Raw genomic sequence first — 26,255 nt, forward strand, 5'->3', positions numbered from 1 at the left:
GGCAGATATAGATCTAAGGGCTTAATCTCAGCCATTTCCTCCCCTTAACCAACTCTTTACTTCCCCTAGAGGGGTCGCCTCCCCTTCTACTGGTAATTCCACTACATCAAAAATCAACAAATTAAATGTTCTGAAACTTAACCAAGAGTTGAAACAAAAATAGGAAACAATTCTGTTCTTGCCTTCAGTTCATATACTTCCATCCATAATTACCAAATGGACAATTTGTTGTTTTGAAGCTAGAATAGTAAATAAAGGAAATCAAATAGAATATTGCTGAATAAGAAAAAATATTTAAGTTCAGTTCATCTTCTTTTTCAGTGCTGAAATAGTTCACAAGTTCTATTCTCATTTTATTCATGTGAATATGCTAGGAAAGGCAGTGAGGCTCTAGATTTTTGAAATCCTATCATTCTCATACCACTATAGCCATAGGCTCTTCTTTCCTAAGCAGGATACTCCTGCAAGATTTAATTCAATGTTTTTCAAATTTAATATGTGGGCTTCAGCTCCCAGAATTCCCCAGTCTTAAAGTTGTCAAATTTGAACACAATCAAACTTAGATTCATTTGCAATTAGATTCTAAATCCATAACAAGGAATCGACATTTTATGCAATTGCCTGGTTGGCCAAAGGATTCCTCTGTTCCTTCAAGTGATATGCCATAGGGTTATTCCTCTTATTTAAGAAGATGCAAAGAAATACAAAAATGAAGTGTTCAAATATCCGTAAATATATTTATATATTATAGCCCATAGATACCTTTTTGATAATTTTAAAGACTTGGTAGGCTGCTCCTCGAGCATTGGCCACATTCTCCAAATTGGGGGAAGCCTGTCCAAGGGCAAATGCACCAATAAGCACAGAAAAGAAAACCTGTCAAGTAAAAGAAATAAAATAGTTTAATACAAGTGCTCAATTCTGTGGATTCAATTAATAAGTCAGCAGAGTAATTACAGTCAGTATGAGGGTGCAGGGTGGCCAAAGATCCAGTGCAGCAACTCTGGAGCTGCATGGTCTCCCTATCCAGAATATAGCTATAATTTTCATAGGTTGATTTAAACATAGTTTTAAAATAGTAACAATTCATAATATGATCATTTCATATAATCAAGCAGCACTGATGTTTTATTTATATCTGTTTTGATGAAAGCTACCTTAATTCAAAGGTAATTTTCCCACCAAGAAGAATTTAAGATTAGTAACATGATTTTCAGCACAGATCATCTTGCTGGATATATGCTGCAAGTAAGCAATCATGTTTATATGCTCTATAATGAATTCCTTTAACTATTGGCATCTCCTCCATATAGAGATTATTATTGCTAGTATTTAACTTGGAAAAGAAAAGCAACAGAATACTGTGGATAACAATTTGTGGGCCAGCTAGTGCAGAGTTAAGTAGTAATATATACTACTACTACTACTACTACTACTACTACTACTACTACTACTACTACTACACACACACACACTATACTATATCTCTCATTGTGTCCATGTCTGTAAAGCCCCTTCATTTTCATGTGCATCACATGCATGACACAAGTGAAAAAATGTGGGGCTTGCTTGCATAGTTGTGGCCACCACCTTCACTTTTCTGATCTCTTCAAATGCCTCTGACAGCACTTTCAGTGTCAAGGCTTATCTATGTATGCATGTCTATACATAGATTTAATCGATATTTGACTTTTAACACCAACAGAATGAATTCAGATATACATTCGGTCTGAATTCATCCACTATGTTTTGAGGAAGATGCTCTTAGAAAATATTTTGCATCCTTACCTCATGCATTTTAGATACACCCAGAGTCCCAAAACAGGTGCCTATCTAACAATGTCAGCACTTTTAGAACTTTTCTTTTTTCTTAAGATGACAAATCCTGAAAGAACCTTTTGATTTATTAGATGATAGATTTATTAAATTTATCTAATAGATTTATTAGACATATAGTTATTTTAAACATTTGCATTCAATAGAAAATGTAAACTTACAATTAATACTCTTCCAATATCATAGTTATCCTTTTCGTCTACTGTGAGCTTGGTTCCATACCAGAAGGCAAGGGCATAGCATCCATAGATCAAAAACTGGGACACACCAATCGAAATGTTAGTGGTAATTGTCTTTTTTGTTCCAATAGACTGAGCCTCTTCTAGATTTTTATCATACCTGAAAACAGATCCAGCATGTTAGATTTAGCACAGTTTTATGATACATCTTTTCTATAAACATACATTTGTACCTTTTAATCATTCCTTTAAAAAAATTGAGTTCCTGGAGCTGTTGAAATCTCACTGACATTTCCTTTGGTCTGTCTTTTTACAAGACATTCCCCTGAGAAAAGCAGGACATTTCATCCAGTGATGTTCCATTGAAGAAACTGACGTTACGCATTGGTTGAAATTTAGTACAAATTACAGGAACAAGCCAGAGCACATTATGAACTTTAATGTCATGTGAATAAATTGGATCTCCAAAATTTTCACGATTATTCAGCAACAGAAAACTCACAAAACTTTATTTTTTATGGTAATTTAAACATTAGGAAAGTGTTTTATGTATAACTGTATGAACAAGAGAGGGCACAAATTTTTCATAATCCAAGTTACCATCCTGACTGTGGGAACTATTGGCCACATTAATTTAAGTAGGTGAAGTATATTTGTATACTACATTGGAGCATTGCTTTTGTTCCTGATATTTTTTGCTTCCCTTTAGCTTTTGGAAAGAAAGAGGGGAAAAAATCTAATCTATACAATTTTTCATGACATACATAATCTTATGTCCAAAGAATAGTTATTTACAGAGAGATCAAACAGTCTGATGCCTGGAAATTTAAGGTTTGGAAAAGACTTAATGTGACTGTACCTGTTTTTGATCCTTTGATCCTGTTCTAGTTCATAAAGATCTGGGGAAGATTGCAGAAGCACTACTACTTAATACATATTAATATAAAATATTAACATAAAATGTACTCAGACAAATTGATTGGTATCTTGGCATAAGGCAGTGTCCTATGCACATTTAAATGTCATCTTACCTTGCTATAGCTTTCTTCTGTCCATTGAAAGCAACAACTGTCCTGATGGCTGACAAAATTTCTTCTGCCACAGACCCTGCCTTGGCATAAGCTAGTAGCTCCTTTGCAGTCAATGCTGATAGTATCTGGTTCAAGAAAAATAATTGAACTCAATTTCTATTCTATTCTATTCTATTCTATTCTATTCTATTCTATTCTATTCTATTCTATTCATAATTTAAATTTAAATTATAATCACATAATCATTTTAGATAGCTTTTCCTATCTATTTCCCTCCAGAAATGTTGGAAGATACTGCTGCCCTTCCTTAGGCTGTTGGAAAAACATTTGAAGAGCATCAGACCGGTGAAACTCAATTTATCTAATCTAACAGAAAAACAGAAGAGCATTTATATGTTTTACTTCTGAATATGAATATATCCTTGAATAAAAGTTCAATATACATATTATTTACACAAAGTGCATTTATTTTATTTTATTTTATTTAGAAAATTTATATTGCCGCCTACTTGCATTCTGACACCACATTTCATTGGATATTGAATAGAGGGGGAATTGTGTTGGCAGAAACCATCTGACAATGAAACTAATTATTTTGAAGGATTGTAGGCTTTGCTTCACTAAAAATGTTTGAGTATATGATGGTATTGTTCATTTGAAAATTTGCAGTAGTGAATTTCCTACATCAGGAAACAATTATGCAGCTCTGTTATGCTAATATGTATACCCCAGAAACTTACATATGACCATAAGGCACTAGAAACAGCAATAAGAGGAGTAACAGACAATATCACCAGCGTCAGCTTCCATCCATATGAAAATCCTATAATAACCCCTGTCAAAAATGTTGAAAAATCTTGGATTATTATACCAATCTTGTCTCCAATGCCTTTGTGAATTGTGTTAATATCCCTGCAATGTAAACAGAACAGAGGATGAATAGTTACTGTCAATTATCTTAATTCACATATTTTAAAAAATCAGCATACATAAAAATCAAATGTAGCGGCTTACATTTTTATGAGATATTTCAGATGATAGTTGAATACCCTTTGTCTATAATTAACAGTTCCAGAAACCTAGTTCTAGAAATTTATGTTTTGGGATACAGGTAAAAAAATATGCCTCACTAAATATGCTCAGGGAATAATTGCAGCAGATTCCCAGGTTGAAAAATTGTCCAGAATTAAATTTTCTCCCCAATGCTATTTTTATTATTTTATTCCATTCAGAAACAAATGGAAACATCCCTATTCTACAAAGCCTACACACACACACACACACACACACACAGAGAGAGAGAGAGAGAGAGAGAGAGAGAGAGCAAATCCCTCTAACATTTCTCCATACTCAAGGATATGCTCTCAGTTGAATGGAACAATTCATTAAAGCAGTGGTTCTCAACCTTTTTAATGCCGCAACCCCCCAACCGGTCGTAAGTCGAGGACTACTCAACCGGTCGTAACTCGAGGACTACTCAATTGGTGCAGCACCGTTTGCAGGGCAGAGACAGCCTGGACAATTCCTATTGGCTTTTGAAAGCCAATAGAATTAGACTCTATTCAAGAGAGTCTATTCTATTGGCTTTCAAAAGCCAATAGAATAAAAGGGAGTAGCACAGCTAAGGAAAAGGGGAAAAAAATGACGGACTGTGTTGTTTAGCGACCCCCGTGAAATGGTCATTCGACCCCAAATGGGGTCCCGACCCACAGGTTGAGAACCACTGCATTAAAGGCATAAAATATATGAAGGGAAACTGAACATTATAGAATAATGCTAAATACTGAACGTTTGACAAACTATAGTTTTGCTCATTTTGTGAGTCTGATTTCAACAGAGGACAATATTCAGAAACATTCAATAATTATTGTAATAATAATAATAACAACAACAACAACAACAAAACAACAATAATAATAGTAAAGGAGGTCATCTAGTCCAACCCCCTGCTCAGGCAGGAAACCTACACCATTTCGGACAAATGGCTGTCCAGTCTCTTCTTAAAAACTTCCAGTGTTGGAGCATTTACTGCTTCCTTAATTCATGTTTATAATTTAGGGATAAAATGCTGAGCAGAGATCATGGTTTATTATAAATAATAATTATGAAATTCCTCCAAGCAATTATGAACTCATACAGTTACTATTGGTTTCTAACAGTGATCAGGGAGGATTCTGACTTTTGGAAAATGGTGCCACATAAACAGCGTTAGTAATTTGATTAAGGAAGAGAAAAAGCATGGCTTCTTAAGCAGAAGTTTTTCTTTTATCTGACCGTTCTTTCTTGGTAGTGACTTTTCAGCTTTGGAAATCCCTCCTTTGTGAGATTGAGCTGACTTCTGTCTTATTGTCCCTCCATTGCCAGGGAAAATTATTTTTGCTCTATCAAGGCTTATTATTTTGTTAATATTTTAATTTTTAAGGTGCTATAGAGCTTTAATGAATTTAGACTCTAGCTCTAACTGGGATTATCAGATGTTCAGTAAAGGTATGTTTTCCTGAATAGCTTTTCTTAACAGCACAGTACTTCTTAACAAATGCTAAAGTCATGTTAATCATCTCTATCCAGTGATCTTAATTGGTTGATTAGTACCTATCAGCTGGCTTGTGCTGATGTCTGAAATTGATAAAATCTTAATCAGTTACCCACTGAAGGCTTTTGTCTTTTAACTGGATTGAACTAGGAGCCTGAAAAGGGCTAGGCAAACATCCAGAACTAGCACATTCCTCTCAATGTATATTCCTCATTATCTGCATGCTTATTCCTTTGTAATTCCTTCCCCTTCAATGAATATAAATACAAATACTAAATAGTGCATCCTCTCCCCCCCCCCAATTTGTCCTTCTTTCCAATTATCCATGTACTCCTTTGCCTGTTCATATATCTGGTAATCCTATGTCTAATATGTATTTTAATATTACATTATCTATTTTTAATTCATGTAAATATTTTTAAATTGTAATTTCAGGGTTACAAGTTCTATTATAAACTGCCCTCTGAAAATTCTGTTCTAAGGCTGGAAAACATTTAAAAACAAAAAGTAAATATAATTAGTGAATGTGGTTAATTGATGAAATAGAAATACACATTTGGTCCCCAACTAAATGAACCATGGAAATTGGTCCTCTTTTGGTCCGTTGCAGTGATTGTCTTCCCCAAATTTCATATTTAAAAAAAGTCCTCCTTACTCTGTCAGTCTCGTATTCAATGTTCCAATTGGTGTGATATCAAACCAGGCCATTTCTTGGTGAAGAACAGCAAAAAAGAATTTGTCACGTATTCTTGATGTTTGTCTTGCAGAGGTAGTCACAAAGGTCCAGATTTCAACAAAACTACAGAGCAGTACCGCAAAGCCAATTCCAACGAAGTAGTACGCATGACTGTGGAAGACATGAGGAGTCAATACATATGTTAATAATTTATTTCTACAGTTTCAGCCCCAAAGCCCAAATATAGTTCCCAGTTTAAAAACTTAAAGTACATTCTTGTGGACAAAGAAGAGGAGAAAGAAATTAGAAAGTTGATAATAATCAAGCAAACAATCAATACAGTCAATCAATGATAATGAATATAAAATCAAATATTTTATTATGTAAATAAAGAACAATATTAAATTGTTATATTTATAATAAAATAGTAAATTCAAAGTAATTCAGTATCAGATAAGTTAACCATAAAATGAAATGTGTTACAGTTTGCCAGTTACAAATAGGAAGAAGAGGAAAGATATATAGGTACATACGAGGCCATTTGATTTTCTATATCTGAGGCAGCCTGAGGGCAGGCTGAGTTATTGATTTCTGCACTTCCTATAAGGGAGATTACAACAACAGGAGTATCAGAAGATAATTTATAGATGTTAAACAGCAATGCAATCCAATTTTTTTTACATACTCTAAAGCAGTGTTTCTCAACCTTGACAATTTTAAGGCATGTGGACTTCAACTCCCAGAATTCCACAGCCAGCATTGCTGGCTGTGGAATTCTGGGAGTTGAAGTCCACATGCCTTAAAATTGTCAAGGTTGAGAAACACTGCTCTAAAGTCTCAAAGGTACTTTTTTTTCTTCTTCAAAAAGCAACTGGATTATTTTTTTCCTTGAGAAGGAAGAAGAAAATGTTTTGCTTCTTATCCAAGAAGCTCCATCAATTCTGATATTGGTGGGGGGTGGGGAGATGGAAGAATAGGTTTGTATAGGATGGGGAGAGGGGAATGGAGGATTGTATTTCTTTGCAGTCATTTGGTTGTTAGCACTCTCTGAGGCCTGTTGAGGGCACTTGGGGGGTTTATCTGCACTTTCAGGAATACCTGAATCAGAGTGCAATGGCTTATGGAATCTTCTTGGAACTGCTGCAAGGGCTGCATTGTAAACTGGTGGTGTCTTATTCCTCCCCCTCTGTGGAAGGAGGGGTGTTCAATTCTAACATAGATAGATTCTTTTACCCCTCTTTCAAAGTGCTAATGACCAGTTGACTGCAAAGAAATACAATCCTTCCATTCCCCCACATCCTGTCAGAACCTATCCTTCCATTCCCCCCCCCCCTTATCAGAACTGATGAAGCTTCCAGGATGACAAGCAAAACATTTTCTTCTTCTTCCTAAAGGAAAAAAAAAGTCCAGTTGCATTTTGAAGGGGAAAAAAAAGCACCTTTGAGACAACTATGACCTGGATGACTGAAAATCTCCACAGAGATATAGTCTAAAGTCCTATAAAGTCCAAAGAAAGTAACCTTTATTTATTAAATTATTACTTTCTAGATCTGATCCCAAAATCTAGTTTTTCAGGTAATACCAGATGGCAAATTGACTATTTTACACAATAAGAAAGCTTCCAGATTCATAGATATATCCATATAAGGATTTTTTCTTTGTTTTGGTAAAAACACAAAAGGGGTTGTCAACTAAATATGGCTATCCATCACTAAGTTGCCCAAAGGCTTTTTATTTTCCAGTAAAGATTAACTAGCAGCAAGGTAGATAATTCAGTTATAGTGGCAATGGGTGCATCATTGAAGGACTTGAAAGAAGAGGTTAGGGATAGATTATCATGGAGAAAAATCTATGTGATCCCTAAGAGTAAAAAATGATTTTAGGGTACATAATTAATCAAAGATTAATTTTTCATATTAAATTCTGAATATATGGGGCAAAGATTTTCTTGCTATATTTCATAATTGTTCATTAGTGTTCAGTCTTAGTTCTCCAGATTAGTTTTCTTAGTCAATAGATTCACATGCTGCATTAAGCATTTAATAAGCCACAATTGGCTGGTTGGGTGCTATATCATAATTCAATATATTATCGCTTAGTGTGATACACAGCTCTTACCTGTAGACACATTAAAACTAGTTACCACAAAGCTGTTTGTCATCTGGCCAAAGATGACGATGATAATTGGTTGTCCGGTTCCTGTTGCAACAGCTGCGATTGATCCCACAATCATTAAAATGATATCTAGAGCATCTGCAAAGCTAAACTAAATGGATACAGAAAATTTTAAATGAAATGGTGATGGAAGGTTTCATATAGCTTTACAGACAAGATTGTGCTATTGATGACAATTATCTGGCTAAGTACTACTGCATATTGCATCTAATTTGTATTTTGGAAACCATATTACAAAAAAAAAAATGCTTGTTTATCTTTTACCTCTAAGTTCAGCTGGATTCTGGTCCTGGCCATCTTGTTTCCAGATTGGTCAACCAGTACTTACATAATTTGTAATAGGTTTGTATGATAGTAAGACAGAAGCATTTACACATTATTTTTATTGGAAGACTTAATATATATGCTCAATATCAAACATTTGCCAACTGTCATTGCATTAATAGGCAATTTGGTTCTCAAGATGCCTAATTTTTATATTCCATATATTTCTTTCCCCACCCTGTTTCATTTTAAAATATGCTTTAGATTAAAAAGGGGGAAATAGACAAGTTACAGAGGAAAGTGTCTTCATTTAGTATCATTTTTATTTACCTGATTGCTTCTAAGCCCCCATATGTATTTTTAGAGGGGAAAATCATAGCTTAATTACTTTGTTTTGAAGTGTCAGCCTCAGCCTGAAATTTTAAGCAGGCTAGAAAAACATATTTCAGTCAAAGATTTACAAAGTATTATACAATGAAGTAACTATTTGCCTCATCCAGTGAAAAATGTATATTCTAAACTGATCCACTCCCCTATTTCAAAAATAAATAAAAAAAGAGAACTCATATCAATATAATTACAAACTAACCAATTCAAAAAATCCAATCATTTGCTTCTCTTTCTTCTTAGAGGTTTCACTGTTCTTTCTAAAAAGATTTGAACAGGAGAGTAAGTCAACTGAAACAATTTCTAATAAATTAAATGTGCAAGTGCTTAAATTACACTTACATTTTCTTTTTTTTAAAATGACCCTTTTGTATGGTAGTTTCATCCATTTGGAAAGCAGGATTGTCACAGCCATTGCTTTGAATTTCTAATGGGAAAGCAGATTACATTATTAATATATTTATCTACCTACACAAAAATAAACCTGCAAAAATTAATGTAAAAGGTCTAGAATTGACATGCTTATGAAGCAACCCTGTAAATGACATTAAGAAATTAAACATGGATTAAAAATTGATTGTTATAAATCAATAATTAGCAGAACAAAATTATTTGCCTTTTTCTATTTCATTTCATCATTATAAAATGTTCACATGAAACTTTAAAAGATATTTATACAGAATAGGAAATTGCTCACATATAAGGCAAAAAGACAGCAGACTATGTTTTCATTCAACAACTACTGTATATGAATGCATACCAGAGTTAAATAAAATTATTTAACTCAAATTATTTCAACAATGTTTGAATGTTCCCAAAGTGTGAACTGTAGGCCAGAGACATAATATAAAATATAAAACCTTAATATGTTAATGGAACAATATGAGATCTGTGATTACCCAGGAGCAGCATTCAGCCGGTTCGCACCACTTCGGCAGAACCGGTAGTTAATTTTTTGTTACCCAGGCCCAGAACGGACTTCTGGAAGTGGCATCCACACAGAGAACCAGTTGTTCACATATCTGAACCCCACCACTGAGATTACCCTTTATCAAAAGTTTCTTAGGGTGAATTTCAATGACTCCTACCTCATAGTTCAAAGTTATGGACATTATCTTATTATTATAGTACTCTATTCTAAAAGGGACCTCCCCTTTTTTCAGGCATAGGAAAGAACATTGTAATATGTGAAATTTCTAACTCCAAAAAGACATAGTAATTTGCTTGATTAGTTATCAGTTATAATGTAATGATATATTTACTATAGATAGCTTAGAAAAAGATATATAAATGTAAATAAATTATTAGAAATATCAGAATTACCAGGTATAGAAACATCATTCACTGTGTAACTTCGAGAATTATCCTTCATTGATTTGTTCTCTGGCCCAATTTCAGTTGAAGAACCAATCATTTTTTTTAAAACAAATCTACATCAAAAGAAATTGTATTTCAGAAATAATATGGTCATTTTAAAATTCATATCAAACACTTTTATTAATATATTTTTCTTAATGTTGACTTTTAGTCAAATGTCTTCTCACGATCCAGATTCTAAAAAAGTTTTGAAATCAACTTAATTTAATTACTTCTTGTCTGCTTTCCCTGTTATAAAATAGTGACTAAAATGTATACATTATTCAGCATAATCTGAAGGTTTCCAGAAATTCATCCTACCTCTGTTTATGTCACCTTCATCTTGAGTCAAGGAAGCTCAAACTTCATACTTCATTGATTGGCATGTAGTCCTATGTACTCCATATTTTTGTCTCAGCAAAGGACCATCTGATTATTTTACTTAAACTTTGAAAATATATTTCCTCATCTGTTTAGCAGGAAGTGACAACCTAAGATTCCCAAGCCTACAAACCCTATTATCTTTGGTGCTCCTTTTGACTGTAATTTCTGGAAATTGATAGACTAATTTCCTGCCAGTTTGAGAGTAGAAAGAGTTTAATAGTAGTGTAACCCTCCAGAAATGTAAATATCCATTACAATAATACAAAGAAAAACCTTAAACCTTTCCCTATGTAGGAAGACAGCAACCCCTTCCCCAGAGAAAGAAATATTTTGCAGAATATTAAACAGGCAATATATTATATTTCCCCAAAAGAATAATGGAGAAGATCTTAAAAGGCAGAAACCCCCACCCCACCCCCAAGTCTCTCTGCCTCAAACAGAAACCAGGTCAGTAGAAATACAAATTTTATAATCCTTTCAGAAAGACTGGAGCCAGGAAGGTAGGAGCTAATGGGATTAGAAAGACAAAGATCCCTAGAACCAACAACCCCTCACCTAAAAAATCCAACACAGGACATAGCCATCAGCCACAGCCTCAGGGAAGCAGGACATGACTTTTAGGACATAACAGGATTAACCCAGAGATCCCCAACCTCTGTGGAGAGACGCTTTTCCACAGATCAGAGGGCACATGGTTTTGTGTGCTGCCTGCATCTCACAGATGGGGCTTTGCTTGTTTGTGAGGACCAGTTGCTGGCATGCCATGGCCCGTACTGGTCTGTGGGCTGGGGGTTGGGCACCACTGGATTAACCCACCACCATAAGAATACCAGAAGGGCACACTGAACCTCAGATCAAAGTTCATGCCACAGGAACAACAGTATTGTAACAACACTGTTATAAGCAACAGTGACTTCAGAATATCAGGTTTGAGAAACATTTAAACATGTGTTTAATTAGCTTACTAATAAACTTATTTAGATAATTTGTTGTGAAAGGAAGAAAGCCCCCTAAACATTCTTCAGACATTTCTGTAAATATTTTTTCCAATATCCAATCCTTAACCAATCATATGGTTCTGCAAGTAATAGCAGAATATTCTCCTACTAATTGTTCTTCTTACTCACATTATGTTTCTATGGAAGGAAGACATGCCTTGTTGAAAACTAATGTCTTGCTAAGGAATTTGCTTCCCCAAAAGCTCTATAATTTAACTGATTGCTCACAATTAAAAAAAAAATATTCAAGAAATAGGCCAAATTCTCACTGGAAAACATTTTTAGAGATTCTACTAAACTTCCCCATCTACTTTCCAGGTTAGTCTTCTCTTCCTGTCCATTTCCTTTTGCCAAAGTGCAACTGAAATCTAAATGGCCGATGGCTAGGCAGCCTATGGCACATGGTCTCATCCAGAACTGTTCTAGCTCAGAGGTTATTTTGGGTCCTGAGAGATTGGAAGAATCTTTTATCTTTCTGCAGCCCTGGTTTTTGCTGTTTCTTTTTGGCAAATGAGAATGAAGTTTCTTTTAAGACACAGCTTTTCAAACACCTTTTTCAAACTATAAGACATAATACATATGAATACATATCTTAGCCTGAAAGATATATATTCTTTTTCTTGGAATTGGAAAATAAAATTCAAGCAGAACCATCCTCCCCAACCACCAATATAAATATTATACCAGACAGATTATAATTGAAGCCAAATCCTTCTGACTTCAACAAATCTTAGTAATGACAGATCAGACTCCTCATCCTGAATTAAATCCTTGTTAGCCAAAGCCTGCTTTCCTATTAACTCAACAGAACCTTGAAACATGATGAGTAACAAAAAGAATGACAATTCATTTTGGTTGATAGCTGATACTAATTTCATGAGCTGTCTCCTCTCCTTGCCATGTCTTTTTTCTCATCCAAATTTATTTAATGGGAATTTTCTATTACTTGAAGTTACTGAATATAATTTCTCAGTTAACATAATGAAAGATAATATATTAACCAAAAGTATTTATGTTCCATACACATAAAGGTTAATAAATATATAAGAAAAAATAGAGTAATCTCCTACAAATTTATAAGACTGTACTAGTTCATTCCAAAGGCCTGCTTATTCCAATAACCTCTTTCACACAATAGCAAATCAATTGCCACAGGAAATCTTATGAGCAGGATATGAACACAATATTATTTCCCCCCATTTATCTTATTGGCTGGACTTGCTGGAAACTGGAATACAGCAACTTTTAAGGGTTATTCTCCCTCTTGCTTCCATCTTTCTTTTTCTGTGTTTTTCTTCACCAACAATATTACCATTTAAACTACTGGCATTAGCCAAGTGGCATCATACTCATGGCTTCAACCACAAGCTGCAATCAATATCTGTTGGATAAAGTCTCTGATCACATCCAGATAAATGAGAGTTATAGCTCAAACTTCTGAAGGTCATATGTCAAGAAGGGGTCACTAAAGCATCTCATATAAAATGTAATTTCTTGGGGGATAGCTCTTTTTCAATTGTAGCAAAAAAACTGAGAATTGAGGTCTATGAAAGACCAATATATTTACTGACACATGTTCACAAATGCATGAAGTATAATTCACATATTTATGTACCAATACAGAGTGATTTGTGTCATGTATTAGATAAGACATATTTTCTCCTAAACTATGGTTTGTTAAATGATCAGCCGAGGTTTTCATAATATGGTGAAAATACTAGGATAATCCGCTATATCTATCCATCCATCTATCTGTCTGTCTGAGAGACAGATGATAGATAGATAGATAGATAGATAGATAGATAGATAGATAGATAGACAGACAGATATCCTATTTCCCAACCTATGTAGCTCTTAATATTGGTCCATGGGATTCTTAATACTAAGCATGTTGGCCAAACCCAGATTGATTATCATTTCCAGTTAGCATGGACTGAAATCTAAAATGTTGTGCTAACTGGAAACAGTGATTACTCAGATCAGTGGTTCTCAACCTGTGGGTCGGGACCCCATTTGGGGTCGAACGACCATTTCACGGGGGTCGCTAAACAATGCAGTCCGCCATTTTTTCCCCTTTTCCTTAGCTGTGCTACTCCCTTTTATTCTAATGGCTTTTGAAAGCCAATAGAATAGACTTTCTTGAATAGAGTCTAATTCTATTGGCTTTCAAAAGCCAATAGGAATTGTCCAGGCTGTCTCTGCCCTGCTGAGCCCGCCAAAAGTCCCATTCTGCAAACGGTGCTGCACCAGTTGAGTAGTCCTCGACTTACGACCGGTTGAGTAGTCCTCGACTTACAACAGGTTGGGGGTCACAGCATTAAAAAGGTTGAGAACCACTGATTTAAATAAACAATTGCAATTTCCAGGCACTCAGACCACAAACATAATGGCTTGAATCCTACAATAAACTTTACTCAAATAAAGCAAACCACTTCAAGACATAGAACCAATTATGAATTAGACTGCAGTGTGTGTGTAAAGAGATGACATGGAAAGAGTAAAATACCAAAGGACTTATATTTTTATATTATTTACTTTCTTTCTTTGTGGTCCAAAATCCAGGTTTGTTTCAACAGTTGTTGTTTAAGCTAAACATATAAATCCTATTTATGACTAATATATTTAAACATATATGAAATGTAAGACATTTTAAAAATAGGATAGCTCACAGAGACCATAAACTCATTTTCAATCTATAACCAAATTCATCTCTTATTCAAAGAATTGTCATTGTAGTCCACATCAATTATTAAATTTGCAAACAAAGTAATGCTGACAAATTCATAGTTTGAGACGCTTAGTTGAGTGGGAGAGCCAGTTTGTTATATGGGACTTAAGGCATCAGATTAGAAACCAGGTGACCATAAATTGTAGTCCTGCCTTCAGCACAAAGCCAGCTGGGTGACCTTGGGTCACTGTGTCTCTCTCAGACCCACAAAGCATGCAATGCAAATCATTTCTGAAATCTTGCTAAAAAAACTGCAGGTACTTGTTCAGGCAGTCAAGCAAGAATCAAGGCTGACTTAAAGGCATAGATGATTAGATAGTTAGATAGATAGATAGATAGATAGATAGATAGATAGATAGATAGATAGATAGATAGATAGATAGATAGAATTTCCTGTTTCAAGTTCAGAAAAGGGAAAGGAATGTATGTATTCTTTTTTAAAAATTTAAATACATTCATGCCTCTTCGTAGAATGAGAAGGCACCCAGAAGACACTCGTTGTGAAGCTATTTAAATACATATTTATTTAACCCTTACAATGTGATGTTAAAATATGAGTCTTCCAGATGTTGAGTATTGAACATCATAACTCCAATGAATATGGCAGTTGGTTGGGCCAACAACCTCCTACAATACAGGTTAGTAGTGGCTATTCTCCTCCTTAATTGAGCATACACTACTATGAATCTTGAATTTAATTGCCATCTAAGCAGAGGTGGGATTCAGCCAGTTCACACCACTTTGGCAGAACCGGTAGCTAATTTTTTGTTGCTCAGGCCCACAATGGACTTCAGGAAGCAGCATCCAGACAAAGAACCCGTTGTTCCCATATTTGAATCCCATTACTGTGTCTAAGTAGACACAAATACCCAATCTCATGATTTCCTGATACTGATTACAACACCAATACTATATAGCAAATATAGACTGAGGACTGTGGGATAATTTTAAAACCTGAGATTGAGGAAAACAGCAATACTCAACACACACACACACACACACACACACACACACACACACACACACACACGTGTGTGTAGGGAGTGCATGATCCACAAACCGTTTTGTGGCTTATAAATAAATAGTTTTGCTCTTCCGTGGCTCAAAAATAATCAAAGAGGACCAGTACGAGGGAGAGTAGGATACTAAAATTGTCTTTTACCTGCAAAAAAAAAAAAAAAAAAAAAAAGAGCAGAGAGTGTCGTATCTTAGTTGAATTTCTTTCTTTCTTTCTTTCTTTCTTTCTTTCTTTCTTTCTTTCTTTCTTTTTTGCACTGCCATTCACGTGGCAGGATCCTTTTCTGTAATTTGCACTCACTTATCAAGCCTGCATTCTATCCTCATCCACCACCTCCCCGGCCTCAGATTTCAATTCTGCGTCTCCTCACCTACAACCTTCTGGGGGAACTCACGCGGGGATTTCAGCTATAAGTTCCAAGTATTAAAGCCGAGCGAGAATCCTCCTTCTGCGTCGAGGGAAAGCTGGCAAATGCCCTCGCCTGGCTGATGAGGTGGGTTTAGGCACCTGCTTTTTGCCTCGAAAGGGTAATGTAATGTTTCGCTCGAAGCTATTGGGGAGACACGCCCAGAGAGCTCAACCTCTTCTCCCGGATCGGGTTTCAGTAAGGGATAACAAGCTGCTTGTCTTCAAAAGGAGCCCTTCCATTTAACAAGCTTTCATAAAGTCAGCGAAAGAAGTCATCTTCTCTCTTCGTGCCTTCCCGTCTGCATCATCCTCCACCCGAAAGTCTTTATTCGTCTTTTAAAACAAACCTGAATGCATAGGTGCAGCTGATCATTAAGAAACAGACTTTTTGAGAAATGTAGTTTAGTTTATAATCTCAGTAATAATTTACCTGCCTCCGGGTTTTTTTTTTCCCTTCCCGAACTCCACTAAGAAAGTGAAGGTTTGATTTTTTCTGGATCATACAGTCTCCCTGGGCTATAATGGCCATTCAGTGAAAGGCTATATATAATTTTATGTGGGTAAACCCAACTATTTTCATTCTGGGTTATTTTCTATTAACTGTGTTTAGGACTAGTGGAGTGGTTTCTGGATTTGATCAGTGTCAGGGAATCATGTCCCTTATCAAATACTGTTGAATCTCATTTATCAGTTTTCAAAAGCTGACCTAAGTACAACCAGTGTCAAATGCTACCTTTTAAATATTCATGGATTATTAAGGTCATGTCTGAATATTTCTCAAATGTTGCTTATTGTCAACTTTAGCTTCCTTTCCCTCAGAATTTTGTCAAACATCTGCCTAATCACACTTCACAATCAACTGTCCCCAGCAAACCACCCCATAATTTAACATGTTTTCCATTACTCCATGCATACCTGCATACATAACATTTTATAAAAGCACTTCCTTCCCCCCTCACTTTTGCTTGGCTCTAAAATCTCTTATGGCTGCAGAGGCAAACAACCCAAAATAATCTTCAGCCAAGTGGTATTGAATATTATTCCTATTGAGCCCTAAGGCAATTCCTCTCTTCTGGAAGGCAGAGCTGAAGGTGCAGACCTAGTCCTGTACTTTATAGTTAGCCTATGGCTGTCAGAATGGATGAATATTTTTTCCAGCTGCCAATGTTAAGACTGGTGTCTGTGTTTTGTCTAAGTAGCAAATGTCTGTTAGTATGATAGATTGTTTTATTACTGAACAATTGATGTTCTCACATCTGAATAATTTAGAACAGAGAGTTCTGCCAGGTACACCTTGTCATTTCTCTAAAACACTGACTTTTGAATAGCAGTGTTAGATTTCTTTCATCAGATATATAAAAAAGTGGATTTTAAAAGAAGAAATCATCTCTTTCCTTTACTTTAGAGTAAAAGCATATTGGATTAGGCTGCTCCCGGTATAGGGGAAATGTGAACATCTTTCTTTCTCCACCTGAATTTTCTTGTTCTACTACTTCAGCTACTACTGGATATTTGCATGCCTTGGGGCATGCAACTTTTTGTTAGGTCAGTAAAGTCTAGTTTATACCATAAAAGGAGAAAAAGAGAAAACATAATATACTATAACTAGTCTAAGCAATTTTGTTGGTATAGTGATCTGAACACATTTAACCCATCAAGATTATAGCAATAATTCACTATTATTATAATAGTGAAATCTTTTGATTTAAACTTGACTTAGGTGATGGAAACTTTAATCATTTTTACTCAGATTTAAATCACACTGATTTAAATTGTGGTGATGATTTAAGATTGTGTTTCTTAGGCATATCACAAAAATAGATGCATCAAGATTATTATAAATATAGAAAGACTGTTCTCACAATTGTAGAAATTATCATTATAGTACAGTCATTTGGCAATGATTTGGAATACTATATCTAGATCAGCCTGAATTCATCATAGTTGAGTAGACTACAGTGATTATTATCATCACTCAGAATGGCCTATAAACTATTGCTTCACATCAGAAATCACTTTTCATAATGTCTGGACAAAAAGTCCTTCTTGATACTATCTAGTAATAACCTATTCTATATTCAGATGTTGAGAATTTGAGATACAATTATTATACCATTCCTGTTAACCTTGTGCTCATGATCTGGGCACTTGTACTTCAGTTACTTGATCACTATTTATGATCTTTCTTGTTGGCTTCTCCCAAGCAAAGTCAGGCAAAGTCAATGTAGAGCACAGCAGGAAAGACTGCAAGTTGCTTTGTTAAATCACCTGGCTTTTCTGCACTCGTGTGATGCCATGTCCTTCACCCCATGCCTTTCCTGCACTTGCATTTTAACCAGGCCACCCCCCTCTCCACTCTCCCCAATTCACACTTAATCTTCCCTGAGCCTCCCAGGGATTTCTCTCAGTCTCCTTTATCACCCATAGCACCCACAAACACTGTGACTTCTGCCAGTTCCTATTTGACAGCCTACATGTCTTGAGGTTACAAAACCAATTGGAATTGCTGGAGATTGTTGTTGATAAATTAAGTAGTTCTGTAATGTTGTGCTTTATAGCACATTGCTTGGCAATAATCCCAATTGCCACCATAACCCAAAGACTAGTTCTAATAATTATCCACTAATTCTCTCTATCTTTCATTATCAATCACCAAATTAATTTGTCTTTTAGGTTCAATTCTTTTCTCATGCGGTAACATGAATAGTGTATTATTAAGCCACATATTTGAAATCCTTAATCTTTTTCTAAGTAGATACTCACTCTCATTCATTCTGCAACTTCCTGGTTTTCATTCTCAACCAGCCACTGAAATTATCTGTCAATAATGCCTTCTCTTTGTTCATCTTCATTGTCAATGTTGCATAATTTTTTCCCAAAATCATCTATGGATCTTTAAGTATCACAATTCATAGGAATGTTAGTTTTGTTGTTGTTATGCCATCTTTATTTTCTACATCTCTAAGCAGCATAGACAGTGCTCCTGCCTCATATTTTCCTTCAACAATACTGTGTGAAGTGGGTTGGGTTGAGAGAATAGCTAGCCCAAAAGTCAGCTTTAAATTATCATTAACTTACAAAATTCTATTTTTATGTGTTGTCATTGTTGAACTAAGTAGTGAGTACGCCAACAATTACATAAGTGTAATGATTCAACATTCCAAGATTATTACTCCCGTAGTGTATTTCTCAATCCAAATATGAACCACTTTAATATATTCTCAATGAGTAAATAATAGCTTGTCACAGGAAGGTGTTTGTATCTTAAGTAGAGTTAGTAAGGAGTTGACTTTACTGTCTTCCCATTCTAGGGAGGATGCATATTCAGATTAGTAAAAGTTAGTAGATAACAGGGTAAGCAACCAAAAGCAGATATTCTCATAACTTCACAAGACATACCACTTGCACTCAGATCTACATCTCTTTTTCTTTTCCACGTTATTAACTCATGTTCTTCACCATACATTCTTCTTATATTAGAAATTGCAATCTTCCATATGCCACGGTAGTCAATAGAGGGCCTTGTGAATATTGCCCTCCACTGCCCGTCATAGTGTTAGTTGGTACATGCTTTTTAATAAAATAAAGAAAGTCTCAGTCATTTCCATGACCACGGCAGTGTTCTCTGATGATGATGAGGATCAGTTTTGACACATTTAGATTAGCATACCACAAGTATACTAAAGCATAGTTTTACTTGCTGGTGCTATTCCATACAAGCTAGAATGTTTAAACCAATGTACATCCCAAAATCTAGGAGGTATGGGATATACTCTTGTCAGAGGCACTTTTGTGGATTATATTATCATAATACATCAGTTTTCCAAGTTTTTAAAAAATCATTCTGGAAATCATTACCTTTTTATAGTAATAAAAAGGAAAGAATATTCTCTTTCTGGCATAGGAATTTCTCACCAAGATCAGTGAAAGTAAAAGACTGGGCAAAGTAATACTGGTATTTTAAGATTACAATTATTTATATTGTGTTTAAATCTAATTGCAAGACAGAAAACAGCAGAATAGATCCCACTCTGATGCTTTTCTGAAAGATGCTAAAAAGTGGCTATTCTGCCATACCTTGGGGCAAAGTAACAGGGAGCACTTGCAAGTCTCTCTCTCTCTCTCTCTCTCTCTCTCTCTCCCCCCCCCCCCTCTTCTGGCTTTTCTTGAAGCATCACATTTAGCTAAAATCAGAATGTTTCTTCTGTTTGAAATGACCAACAAAGCATGTAATCATCATGTGATAATTGCATTGCATTCAAAAGTCCCTCTTTGATGACTTTCTGCATTCTTACTTGTAAAACAGCAGGGAAACCTGATATACCTGTATTGCAGCCCCACTAATTCTTTTTTCCTCCCTCTTCACATGGCTAATCTCTTCCCACCAAAAATGCCTAAGTGGATCAAAGCTTGCTTTGATTTGGATCAAGAATGGAGGATTTTAAGGAGATAGGATTATTCAATTAATATTTCAAAGACATTTTAGTGGTAAAAAGTTTTTGTCTTTCCGGATTGACTATCAGCTATCAAGAAATCAGCAATCAATACATGTGCTGCAGATTAGCACTCTGTAGAATAGCAATGAAAGTCTGGGAAAAGGCATTCAGATAACAGAATTTATCTTTACCTACAAAAAGCAGAATTATGCAGGCAATATTTTTCGTTATGGTGCTTTATTGAAGGAATTTTGAAGAAGCAGGATGGAAAGAATATTCATGCTTTGTAAATTTTGGTATTGAAGAAAACATCTGAGAATGCCATGGATAGCCAGAAAACAAATAAATGGATGACAGAACAAATCAACCTCCCACTCAAGGCATAAATGACTAGATTCAAAGTCTGAATATATCTGAACATATCCAAGCATTGCTATTCTACAGAGTGCTAATCTGCAGCACATATATTGACTGCTGGTTTCTTTACAGTTGATAGTCAATCTTGAAAGATAGAAGCTATTTACCACTAAAATGTCTTTGAAATACTAATTGAATAATCCTACCTCCTTAAACATACAACTCTCTGGAAAAATCCATTATGCAAGGAATAGTAGGAGGAAAGACAAAAAGTGGGTGACCAGTAACTAGACATGAGCTCAGTACAGGTGATCCTTGACTGATAATCAAAATTAAGTCATGCTAGCCATTAAGTGAGTCACCACATGACTGTGTCCAATTTTATCCCTCTTTTTCTTGCAGTGGCGGTTAAGTGAACATCATGGTCATTAAGTGAAGCAACAGTCATTGAGTGACTGTTGCCAGCAAAAAGTCATAAATCACAACATGTGATCACAGGATACTGCAAACAGCTGTAAATCTGGTCTGGTTGCCAAACACTCAAAATGTGAAGATGTGACCATTGGGGAGATGACCGTTGGAACTTAAAACCCAGATCATAAGTAGCTTTGCAGAGATCCATCTTAACCTTGAATAGTCACTAAGCAACCAGTCATAAGTTGAGGACTAACTGTACAAAGACAGTGGATGTACCATTGAATGTACATTGAATGTACCATTGAATCAAAGTACCATTGAATCAAAGAAAAACAGATTATCCTGCAGAAAATCTAAACATCAACTTGATGGAACATATTCAGTCACACAACCAATAAAATCAAAATAAAATAAATTTCACTTGCATTGACATTTCAAATCAGATTGGGGGAAAAAAAACACTCAGAGGCTCTAAAGAGGGAAGCTTCATGAATCGTCCTGAACAACTATATAGTTAAATGAAGCAGCTTCTTAACAGGCAAATGGAAGGCAAAGTAAGGCATAAAGTTCATTTTTATACAGAAAGAACATGAAGCAAAAAGCAGTGGATTTGGGAACTGGTTTTGGAAAACTCATAAAATACAGATATAATCTGAAAATGGTAACCGGAGTAAACCAGCTTTCAGAAAAATATATTCATTGATTCACTGAATTTCCTGAAGCCTGGATACCTCGCAGACAAGTGTGGTAATAATTAACTGCTAAATTACTAGAAGTGAGGTATTTCTAACTGAGGGAAATATACAACATTATGTCAGGTTTCAATTGCAATCTGTATCTTGTTATTACGCAATTGCATTTCCCCCCTTCCTTCATGGCCATTAGGTTTTTTTGCAGCATCAGCCACTTGCTTGCTTGCAGCTAATTTGTTTAAGACTGGTTTAAAAAAAAAAGGTATAAAGGTATCAGGTTTTAGAAAATGTAATTGGTGTTCTGAATACAGTTTCTTTCTTTGACTACACACTTTCTCCTTTGCCCAGCTGACACATTCCATAACATCCACATGGGTTATTTAAGTCAATATCAATTAGATGCCCAAGCTTTATACTTCTTCAAATGGAAGACCTTGGCAACAAGTCCAGACCTGGTGTGCCTTTCCTCTGAACACAGATTCAAAAGATTGCATAATGAATGGATACTTAGCATTACATTTTTTTTTTTTTTACTGACCATTCTTTTTATGGTGAATGATGTTCAAGATTTAGGTGGCTTTTTAAAAGTTGCATCACAAAGCTTTAATGACTATGCTAAAGTAAAATTCCTATACATTACTTGCTGTAGTTCAGTGGTTCTCAACCTGTGGGTTGGGACCCCATTTGGGGTCGAACGACCATTTCACGGGGGTTGCCAAACAACGCAGTCTGCCATTTTTTCCCCCTTTTCCTTAGCTGTGCTACTCCCTTTTATTCCATTGGCTTTTGAAAGCCAATAGAATAGACTCTCTTGAATAGAGTCTAATTCTATTGGCTTTCAAAAGCCAATAGAAATGGTCCAGGCTGTCTCTGCCCTGCTGAGCCCACCAAAAGTCCCATTCTGCAAATGGTGCTGCACCAATTGAGTAGTCCTCGAGTTACGACTGGTTGAGTAGTCCTCGACTTACGACTGGTTGGGGGTCGCGGCATTAAAAAGGTTGAGAACCACTGCTGTAGTTAAAAGCTAGCTCTTTAGGCTTCCGGTGTGATCAAGCAGCTACGATGGCTGCTTTTCACAAAGCAGCCCGTTCCTGGGTTGTGTAAAAGCCGCAGGACTTTTACAGTCAGCTGTCCCGCGGCTTGAATCTCTTCCCTGGGAGAAAGGGAAGAGAAGAGCTGCTCAGGTAGAGGTAAGAGCTCCCCTGGATCCCCATAATTTCAGGGATTGGAGGGTAGAGCTCCCTCGGAGCCTGAGCCAACTCCGCACTCCAGGACGTCTTTGTCCCGAAGTTCTGGGATGAAGCAAGGCACCGCTCCCACATCTGCTTTTTTTTTTTTTTTTTGGAGGCTTATGAGTATTCAAATGCAGATGGAGCAGACCAGGAGAAAGTGGATTTAAGACTGATTGGTGACTTTAACAATTGCAAGCATCTTCTCCCCCCTTTCTTCTCTTTGTTTACTTTCCCTTTTGAAGAAAGGGAAAGTGAAAGGCAAAATGGCGACTGTCTTTCTTGTTTGACTTTGCAACAAAGTTAAAAGTTTATGTTTTAAATATAGAGGCAAGAATTTTGTTCCTCTTTCTCTTTTTTTCCTTTTTTCTTTCTTTTTATTATTATTTAAAGAACTGTGATATTATAGAGGCAAGAATTTTGCTCCTTTGAATTTAACAGAATGGCTTCAAAACGTTTGGTCTCTGTCCCTAAAGCTTCTATTTCCTCCCCAATGACTCAGCCTGTTTCTCAGTCTAAACCAAAATCACCCCACCCTCTCCTCCTCCTGCAATCTCTCTCAAAGACTTACAAGAGGCTTTAAAAATGACTGCTTTGGATATTAAAGAGGAGGTAAAAGATCTTATAATTGCAGAGAGGCTATTACAGAAGAATTATTGGAGAAAAAGAACAACAGGTCAGAGAAGACATATTATTTGCGTTTTCTGGTCTTGCCCTGCATATTGAAAGAATTGACGATAAAATGGAAGAGATTACTGAAAATGCAGCCAAATTGGAATTTAGAATGGTGGAAGTGGAGAATAAGATAGAAGTTACACAGGATGAACAAACTATTTCACAATATAGAGAAATGGAGTTCTCATTGCGTATCCGGGGTTTGAAAGAAAATTCCCAGGAAGATTTGAAGATGCTTATTGTTAAAGATATCGCTTTTAATCTTGGATGGAGACCAGAAGAAGTTGGGAATGAGATCTTCAGAGTCAACTCACGGGTGGCCAGACAGAGAAATTTACCAAGAGATGTGGTTATTTACTTTTCCAGAAGATCTATTCGTAATGAAATTATGCAGGCTTTTTATAAAAAGAGGTTTCCAATTGCAGCTCAAGATGTGATAATTTTAAAAGAAATACCTCCAAAAATTTTAAGAGGTAGAAAAGATTTTACTTTACATTAAAACGTCATCAAATCCAGTTCAGATGGGAGATTCCAAGAGGAATAGTAGTGAATTATGATGGAATACGTCACAGATTAACTACAGTTTTAAAGACAAGAGATTTCTATCACTCTATTCTAAAGGCAAGACCGTCTTCACCTCCACAAACAAGGATAATTGAAGAGCCCGTTATGGCAGGAGCTTCTTCATTGATGGTCATGGAACAAGCGGTGTTGCCTGTACAGAATCTTGAGATAAAAGATCACAGGATGACACGAGCTGCCCATAAACGTAAAGAAAAAGAGCAGCAGCAGAAGAGTGGCGATAAAGTAGAAGGAATGGTTACTACAGAGCCTGTGGGAGGGGCAAGACCTAAAAGATCTTCGACAGTTGATCTTCAGGCTATGCTTCAAAGGCTTCAGGCCGGTGTAAATGGCCAAGTTCCTGACCTGGAATGTTAATGGCTTAAATTCACCTCAGAAACGGAGAAAGGTCTTCTACTATTTGAAACAACATAATAATGATATGTTTGCAAGAAACTCATATAACTTCAAAGGACTCAAAATATTTGACAAATTCTCATTTGGGATCACATTTTATAGCTCCAGCTCCAGGGAAAAAAGGGGGTGTTGTAATTTATGTGAAGAAAAATTTATCGGCTAAATTAATTGAGGTTGATCTTGAAGGAAGATATGTCTTTGTGGAACTACTGTTACAAGGCAAGAAAGTTCTTATTGTTGGATTATATGCCCCTAATCAACAACAGAAGCAATTTTATAAACTTTTGCATGGGAAGATATCCCAGTTGGATTATAAATCCGTAATTTTGATGGGTGACTGGAATGGAGTTTTGGATATAACTATAGATAAAAAGAGCTCTTCAAAAAATTTTACTCAAACTAAATTACTCAAAACTTTTTTTGATTTGAAAGAAGAGTTGGAACTTATTGACATTTGGCGAGAAAGAAACACAAGTGATAGAGATTTTACCTTCTATTCGGATAGACATCAGTCATTTTCAAGGATTGACTTCTTTTTGATTACTAGTGATTTTCTTTCTAGGGTGAGAAAGGTAAAAATCTTTCCCAGGACCTTTCAGACCATAGTCCTGTGTGGATGGAGCTATACTTGGAAGACGGGAACAGAAGGCCTTGGAGACTGAATGAGAATTTGTTTACCCGGGGAGAGTTTGTACAAAAATGTAAAGAGTATTTAAGGGAGTTTTTTGCTTTAAATATGAATAAGGGTACATCGATAGGGAACAATTTAATATGTTGATGACAGATCAGGTGGCTACCAATTTGCGTTATATGAGACATAATACTTTTTGTAATGCAAATAAGCCTGGGAGGTGGTTAGCTTATCAGTTACGAAAGAAACAGAAGGCTAGGATTATAGAGAAAGTAAAATATAAAGGTACTGAAGTTTTTCAGCAAAATTTGATTAAAAAGAGTTTTTTAGATTTTTACACAAAACTATACTGAAGTGAAAATATAAAGGGAATGGATATAGATAAATATTTACAATCAGTACATTTTCCTAAACTTTCTGAGGAAAGAAAAATGGGATGAATTGTTTAATTACTGTGGAGGAAATTGGCTTAGCTATCAAGCAGTTAAAGGTGGGAAAGTCTCCAGGAACAGATGGATTGATGTCAATGTATTATAAAAATTTATATGAAGAAATGTTGGAGCCATTAAAGGAGCTTTTTAATAGTATCTTGCTGGGAGCACAAGTTCCTTCTTCTTGGAAAAGAGCGTTTATATCATTGATTCCAAAGGAGGATCAAGATCTTACAGAGCCTAAGAATTATAGGCCAATATCATTATTAAAGTAGATTACAAGATTTTTACAAAAATTTTGCAAATAGATTAATGCAGGTTATGAAGGATTTGATTCACAGTGATCAATCAGGATTCATAACAGGGCGATACATGAAATATAATGTTAGACAAATTATTAACTTAATTGAGTATTTGGATAAGAACAATCAGATTC

At 35.7% G+C, this 26,255-nt stretch overlaps 1 protein-coding gene across 3 annotated transcripts in view; it reads right to left on the reverse strand.

The window, feature by feature from the left end:
• Positions 1-16,050, reverse strand: part of ABCB5 (ATP binding cassette subfamily B member 5) — a 54,230-nt gene extending 38,180 nt beyond the window's left edge. For 2 of the 3 annotated variants that reach the window (XM_039332373.1, XM_039332382.1), the window contains exons 1-11: positions 15,936-16,050; positions 10,405-10,511; positions 9,424-9,508; positions 9,284-9,341; positions 8,374-8,521; positions 6,789-6,855; positions 6,235-6,426; positions 3,787-3,958; positions 3,047-3,171; positions 1,998-2,175; positions 763-876 (exon numbers count right to left, since the gene is read on the reverse strand). In XM_039332373.1, coding sequence (XP_039188307.1) covers positions 763-876; positions 1,998-2,175; positions 3,047-3,171; positions 3,787-3,958; positions 6,235-6,426; positions 6,789-6,855; positions 8,374-8,521; positions 9,284-9,341; positions 9,424-9,508; positions 10,405-10,495 — 1,230 coding nt within the window. In that variant the 5' untranslated portion in view covers positions 10,496-10,511; positions 15,936-16,050. Of the gene's footprint in view, positions 1-762; positions 877-1,997; positions 2,176-3,046; positions 3,172-3,786; positions 3,959-6,234; positions 6,427-6,788; positions 6,856-8,373; positions 8,522-9,283; positions 9,342-9,423; positions 9,509-10,404; positions 10,512-15,935 lie in introns of those variants that run through there. The other variant, XM_039332391.1, reaches the window with a different exon arrangement.
• Positions 16,051-26,255: the final 10,205 nt, after the last annotated feature.

This window comes from Crotalus tigris, unplaced genomic scaffold (assembly GCF_016545835.1).
Source record: "Crotalus tigris isolate CLP2741 ecotype Arizona unplaced genomic scaffold, ASM1654583v1 scf7180000017624.2573661763:2888555, whole genome shotgun sequence".
NCBI classification, from domain to species: Eukaryota; Metazoa; Chordata; class Lepidosauria; order Squamata; family Viperidae; genus Crotalus; species Crotalus tigris.